We start from the raw sequence: 7522 nt of genomic DNA, 5'->3' as shown, positions 1-7522 counted from the left end.
CTTCAGTGTGTGGAGAGGAGAGACTGGATGGCTCCTTGGATCTGACAGTGGAGATTCGCTAGATGGCTTCTTGGTCCTGGAGATGCTTTGGAGAGTCTTGATGTGTGAATCTGTCTGGTCAGTCCTGGGCTTTTTATACAGTCCTCCTCAGGTGTGTCTGCTGGAGGATTCTGGGTTGGGGTCCATGTTGTTAGTCCTAAATAAACCTCTGAAGGGAGGGCTCCACCACCACACCTACAGTTTCAACATGGTTTTAATCCATATGGGTCCATTTACACCTGGCCATGCCTACTCAACAAACATGTCACACACTAATGTAATGACAGTTGACTCTACGACCATGATGTGCTGAGGAACGTGTCGGATTGAGCAGGCCACTGGTTAAATATTGTCACATTTGCCATTTCCTGTTTGACAAATGCTATAGAACAGGTAAACAAGTTGTTCAGACAAACTCATCGTTGTAATTTTTGTCTGGGAATATGAATCAAATGTATTGAAGAATTATTTTTGTTATAGATTGTGGTAGTTGTGCCTGTATAGCTTAGGCCTGCATTAGTGAAAAATGGCTAAATAACAAAGACCTCCAAAGTCATCATGGTTTAAATCCCTGAGCGGTTTCCTTCCTCTCTGGCAACTGAGTTAGGAAGGACGACTGTGTCTTTGTAGTGACTTGGTGTATTGATACACCATCCAAAGTGGAATTTTTAAAATTTTTAAAATTTTACCTTTATTTAACCAGGCAAGTCAGTTAAGAACAAATTCTTATTTTCAATGACGGCCTGGGAACAGTGGGTTAACTGCCTGTTCAGGGGCAGAATGACAGATTTGTACCTTGTCAGCTCAAGGGTTTGAACTTGCAACCTTCTGGTTACTAGTCCAACACTCTAACCACTAGGCTACCCTGCCGCCCCAAATTTATAACTTCACCGTGATCAAAGGGAAATTCAATGTCTGCTTTTTTAAATATTTTACCCATCTACCAATAGATCAAATCAAATGTTATTGGTCACAAACACGCGTTTAGCAGATGTCATCGTGGGTTTAGCGAAATGCTTATGCTTCTTCCTCTGATGAGTGCATTAATATCTAACAAGATATCTCACAATACACATATCTAGTAAAGGAATGGAATCAAGAATATAAAAATATATGGACGAGCAATGTCAGATTGGTATAGAATAAGATACAGTAGGATAGTGTAGGATACAGTATATACATAGGAGATGGGTAATGCAAGATATTTTGACGTTATTAAAGTGACTGGTGTTCCATTTATTAAAGTGGCCAGTGATTTCAAGTCTATGTATATAGGGCAGCAGCCTCTAATGTGCTAGTGATGGCTGTTTAACAGTCTGATGGCCTTGAGATAGAAGCTGTCTCTCGGTCCCAGCTTTGATGTACCTGTACTGACCTCACCTTCTGGATGATAGAAGGGTGAACAGGCAGTGACTCGGGTGGTTGTTGTCCTGGAGGGCAGGTAATTTCCCCCATCATGCTTAAGGCAGGCCGCGCCACCCTCTGGAGAGCCCTGCAGGTGCAGGTGGTGCAGTTGCCGTACCAGGCGGTGATACAGCCCGACAGAATGCTCTCGATTGTTCATCTGTAAAAGTTTGTGAGGGTTTTAGGTGACAAGTCAAATTTCTTTAGCCTCCTGAGGTTGAAGAGGTGCTGTTACGCCTTCCTCACCATGCTATCTGCGTGAGTGACCCATCTCAGTTAGTCAGTGATGTGTACGCCGAGGAACTTGAAGCTTTCCACCTTGTCCACTGCGGTCCCGTTGATGTGAATAGGGGGCTGCTCTCTCTGCTGTTTCCTGAAGTCCACGATCATCTCCTTTGTTTTGTTGACTTTAAATAAGAGGTTATTTTCCTGGCACCACACTCCCAGAGCCCTCGCTGCAGGCTGTCTCATTATTGTTGGTAATCAAGCCTACTACTGTTGTGTCATCTGCGAACTTGATGATAGAGTTTTTTTTTTTTTACCTTTATTTTACTAGGCAAGTCATTTAAGAACAAATTCTTATTTTCAATGACGGCCTAGGAACAGTGGGTTAACTGCCTGTTCAGGGGCAGAACGACAGATGTTGTACCTTTTCAGCTCGGGGACTTGAACTTGCAACCTTTCGGTTACTAGTCCAATGCTCTAACCACTAGGCTACCCTGCCTGAGTTGGAGGTCATGGGTGAGCAGGGAGTACAGGAGGGGACTGAGCACGCACCCCTGTGGGGCCCCAGTGTTGATGATCAGCGACGTGAAGGTGTTGTTTCCTTCCTTCATCACTTGGGGACGGCCCGTCAGGAACTCCAGGACCCAATTGCACAGGACTAGAATCAATCCTCAATGTGTTTTTCACATATCTCTTCGTTGATATATCGTTCGTGGAAGTCTACTTTCTCCTCTGAATCCCATGGGAAAATACTTGCAGCTGAAGATGACGCACCAATTTCGACGGAGGACACCGGGCGGACACCTGGCAAATGTAGTCTCTTATGGTCAATCTTCCAATGATATGCCTACAAATACGTCACAATGCTGCAGACACCTTAGGGAAACGGCAGAAATTCTGGGCTCATTCCTGTCGCATTCACAGCCATATAAGGAGACATTGGAAAACAGAGCTTCAAAAATTTTGCTCATTTCCTGTTTGAAGTTTCATCTTGGTTTCGCCTGTAGCATCAGTTCTGGGGCACTCACAGATAATATCCTTGCAGTTTTGGAAACGTCAGAGTGTTTTCTTTCCAAAGCTGTCAATTATGTGCATAGTCGAGCATCTTTTTGTGACAAAATATTGCGCTTAAAACGGCACGTTTTTTTAATCCAATAACGAAATAGCGCCCCTATAGATTCAAGAGGTTAATAAAAGTGCAACTGTAGGTCTTAACAAATCCAGTTTCTTCTATTCCACAAGGTGATAAACTGATGATGTGTCTTGAATGACGCAAAGAATGAGTCTTTTCCAGTAAGTAAACACAGGCCCACTATTAGGATAGCTGTGAAGCTTTTTTCATCGGCAGGACAGAATGGAAGCATCTCCTAAACTCAAGGACAGGGAGGGGGAGGGGGGGGGGTCTCTTTGCTAACAACAGCTGGTGCGCAATCTCTAATATTAAGGAAGCCTGGAGGTTCTGCTCACCCGAGTTAGAATACCTCATGATAAGCTGTAGACCATACTATAGTGATAATGTTCATCTATATGTTTCATGGCTGTCTATTTACCACCAAAAGCAGATGCTGGTACTCAATGAGCTATATAGGGCCATAAGCCAAGAAGAAAATGCTCATACAGAGGCAGCACTCCTAGTGGCCGGTGATTTTTTTAATATAGGAAAACCGAAATCCTTTAAACCTGATTTCTACCAGCATGTCCTAATTTCTACCAGCATGTCACCTGTGCAACGGGACACACACACACACACTCTAGATTACCTCTACGCAACACACAGAGATGTATACAAAACTCTCTCTCACCCTCCATTTGGTAAATCTGACCATAACTCTATCCTCTTGATTCTATCCTCGTGTCACTGGTACTTCCTGTTTGAGTTCTTGCTTGTAAGCACAAGCTAGAACTCAAACAGGAAGTACCAGTGACACGCTCAATTCAGAAGTGGTCCGATGAGGCGGTTGCTAAGCGACAGACTGGAATATGTTCCGGGATTCATCCGAAGTTTTTGTGGAGTTCACCACATCAGTCACCTGCTTCATTAATGAGTGCATCGACAACGTCATCTCCAGTGACCCGTGCGTACATTTCCAAACCAGAAGTCATTGATTACAGACAACATCTAGACACTAGTTTTTATTGACAAGCTGAATGTACCGAGCTGTCTGTTTTTAAAATACTAGCACACATCTCGGACAACAATGCATACCCCACAAGACATGCCCCAGAGGTCTCTTTACAGTCCCCAAGTCCAGAAAAGATTATGGGAGGCGCACAGTACTACATAGAGCCATGACTACATGGAACTCTATTCCACATCAGGTAACTAATGCAAGCAGTAGAATCAGATTTAAAAAGCAGGTAACAATACACCTTATGGAACAACAGGTACTGTGAAGAGACGCACAGCAAGGAACAGAGACATGCATTCACATACATTGTGATATTGTTGTATGGTGGGATTGACCATTCATTCAGTACAAACATAGTTCACTGTTTTAATCTGTTGTTTTATATGTGACACTTCAGTCGGTTGTGGTAATGCTGTAAAGGTGGTTGCCAACCGCCATATAAAGTCCAAAGGAGAAGAAGCCTGAAGGAAGGAGGAGAGATGACGAGAAACTAATTTCGTTTACCGTTTTATCTGTTAATTTATTGTCGGAGTAGAGGACCTTGTGCTTTATCCCATGAGCTAGCAACAGCAATCGAGCTAACTAAATTGACATAAATGTTCAATGCTTTTTGACCTGTCCCCAAATTAACATAATTGTTCCTCCTGATTGTGTCTGGTGTGGGTGAACAAAATCAACTTGCGAGCGAATACAGGGCTTCCAAACTATTAAGGATTACAAAGGGGAACCCAGCCACGAGCTGCCCAGTGACACAAGCCTACCAGATGTGCTAAATGCATGCTACGCTTGCTCTGAGCCGAGCAACACTGAACCATGCGTGAGAGCACCAGCTGTTCTGGATGACTTTGTGATCATGCTTTCCGTAGCCGATGTGACCTTTTTCAACAGTTGAACGTTCACAAAACCCGCAGGGCCAGATGGATTACCAGGACGTGTTCTCCGAGCATGCGCTGACAAGTGTATTCACTGACATTTTCAACCTCTCCCTGACCCAGTCTGTAAGACCTACATGTTTCAAGCAGACCACCATAGTCCCTGTGAACAAGAACACCATGGTAACCTATTTAAATTATCATCGCCCCAAAGCACTCACATCTGTAGCTATGAAATTCTTTGAATGTCTGGGCATGACACCCATTAATACAATCATCCCAGACACCCTAGACCCAGTCCAATTTGCATACTGCCCCAACAGATCCACAGATGACACCAACTCTATTGCGCTCCACACTGCCCTTTCCCACCTGGACAAAAGGAACACATACGTAAGAATGCTGTTCATTGACTACAGCTCAGTGTTCAACACCGTAGTGCCCTCCAAGATCCAAGATAAATAGAGAGAGATGTCAGCATGTCTGCAGAACGTTTTGGTTTGTTAGTCTATCTTGTTATGTGATAAGATTCAATGTACAGCATTTTAAAACCTGTATCTTTTGGGGACGTGTGACTCCACATTGAAGTGATGATTTTAGCAGACCAGACCAGTTACATCTACAGTATAAATCTTAACAAGAAAATACCGTGTGGTTGATTTTTATTTCTGCTTTGATGTCAGATTCCCAGAGCAGATATTTATGTTGTCCTCTGTCAGCCTCCTTCATTCTCTTCCAAAAATAATTCTTATCTTTCATATCATTGTAGTTGTGAATATTCCTAGTGTCTTATTGTGTTTAGGTGAGAGAAATGATGTCATTGTAGTTGTGACAGAAGTGATGTAACTCTAGTGCTGATTGGAGGAAGAATGTCTTGGATCAGGACAGACATGGAGGACTTGTGCCAAGTCTGTTAACTCTCTCTCTCTCACAGACACACAGACAAACACACACACTAGAAAACACTAGAATTAAACAATAGCATCTGCTTTCAATCTTGTTTATTTTAGATAATTCATTAAGTCATATGATTACAATAATTTGAGAACTACACAACTACAGCAATGATCATTTTTTAAAGTTCCAACTCAACAATGATTTTAAATCAATAAGATAACATTCTATATGTCAGACTTGACTTCCTTCATCTGGTCTTTTCCAGACTTTTCTCCTGTGACTTGATGTCTTCCTCTCAGCAGCCGTAGAGTCTGTTGATCCTCAGGATGTCCGTGGTGGACAACCCCTGTCTCTGGCCGATGGGCACGTTGGGGTTGGGGATGGGGGTGATGGTGTCCATCCCGTTGATAGAGAAGGCTGTTTTTCCATAGTGCATGACAGAGCTGTAGTCATAGGGAGTGTTCAGGTTGTTGGTGTTTGATCTATCAAAGTTGTAGGCATTGTTAGAGTCGATGTTACTCCAGTTGATCGTGACGTACTCGTCGCGGTCGCTCCTGGTTTGTTCGTGTTGGAAGCCCAGAGCGTGGAGAGTCTCGTGCTGAATGATGCCGAAGTAAACGCAGCCGTCCATTTGGAGAGAAACCGTCTGTTGGCCTCCCACTCTACCAAGAGGGGACCAGCACCCATCTCTGGGCTCGTAGCTGATAAAGTCAACCTGATTCTGCCAAGGCACGAAGCGAATGCAGGTCTTGGAAGTGAAGGCCCGGAGGGCGTTTTCAATGCCCTGCTTGTCAGAGGAACTGAAGCTACTGCTCACTGTGTAGGGCACTTCAACCAGTCCGTCGGGGCCTTTGTTCCAGAAGCATCCTGCACTGTAAAATAACATTCAGCTGGTTAGTCAATTATATTTGAAAATACAATTATTTTGACCTAAAAATATATAGTTTTTAGAATTAGTACTTTACTTCATTCGTTTAACCAACCTGAAATTTAAAATATGTCAATATATCAACATAAGATGCACGTAAAAACAACTCCAAGGGACATTTTCCCTCAATTTACTAACTTTAAGTTCTAGCAACAACTTTGACACCTGGCTCTGTTTTTAGAGGATTGTGGGTAATTCCACATTCTTTTGACTTTATAATGCTACTTTCTACACAATGTTTGTATGCAGGTTTGAACGAAGAGAAGTATATGTTGTGATAATACAACTTTCTGAAACACTAAAAGTGAAGTATATTCAACATAAAAATACCTTGTGTTGGAAATACTAAATTAGCTGATGCAAATAGTTTTAAAAGTAGAAGCACAATATTGTTTTCAGTGTGTGTTGGTTGTACCTATAGCAAATCATGGCGTTTCTGGTTGTTGGTGCCACCATGTCCCCCTCCAACAGAAACTGACTGGAGCCGTTATTAGTGGTCAGAATTCTCTCAGTGATGTCTACAGCCTCTGGGTTGTCTGTTAGGATCTCTGGTCCACTTCCATCCTCCATGAGAGGGTTGGCCTGAGAGAGGCCCAGCAGCAGCAGCAGCAGCAGGGTGAGAGAGGGGCTTTGCTCCATCTTCAGTGTGTGGAGAGGAGAGACTCTGGATGGCTCCTTGGATCTGACAGTGGAGATACTCTAGATGGCTTCTTGGTCCTGGAGATGCTTTGGAGAGTCTTGATGTGTGATTCTGTCTGGTCAGTCCTGGGCTTTTTATACAGTCCTCCTCAGGTGTGTCTGCTGGAGGATTCTGGGTTGGGGTCCATGTTGTTAGTCCTAAATAAACCTCTGAAGGGAGGGCTCCACCACCACACCTACAGTTTCAACATGGTTTTAATCCATATGGGTCCATTTACACCTGGCCATGCCTACTCAACAAACAGGTCACACACTAATGTAATGACAGTTGACTCTACGACAATGATGTGCTGAGGAACGTGTCGGATTGAGCAGGCCACTGGTTAAAT

The 7522-nt window shown here is 43.4% G+C and overlaps 1 protein-coding gene across 1 annotated transcript; it reads right to left on the bottom strand.

Moving 5' to 3' along the window:
• Positions 1–5861: 5861 nt before the first annotated feature.
• On the bottom strand, positions 5862–7256 carry LOC135538409 (hatching enzyme 1.2-like). The gene is made up of 2 exons (XM_064964310.1): positions 6910–7256; positions 5862–6438 (listed from the first exon to the last, which is right to left on the bottom strand). Exons 1-2 carry the CDS (start codon positions 7131–7133, stop codon positions 5862–5864), a joined length of 801 nt encoding a protein of 266 aa, XP_064820382.1. The 5' UTR covers positions 7134–7256.
• Between the last annotated feature and the right edge of the window lie 266 nt (positions 7257–7522).

This window comes from Oncorhynchus masou, unplaced genomic scaffold (assembly GCF_036934945.1).
Source record: "Oncorhynchus masou masou isolate Uvic2021 unplaced genomic scaffold, UVic_Omas_1.1 unplaced_scaffold_956, whole genome shotgun sequence".
Lineage (NCBI taxonomy): Eukaryota > Metazoa > Chordata > Actinopteri > Salmoniformes > Salmonidae > Oncorhynchus > Oncorhynchus masou.
The sequence above is the reverse complement of the archived record's forward strand: the minus strand, read 5'-3'. Positions and strand labels throughout refer to the sequence as shown.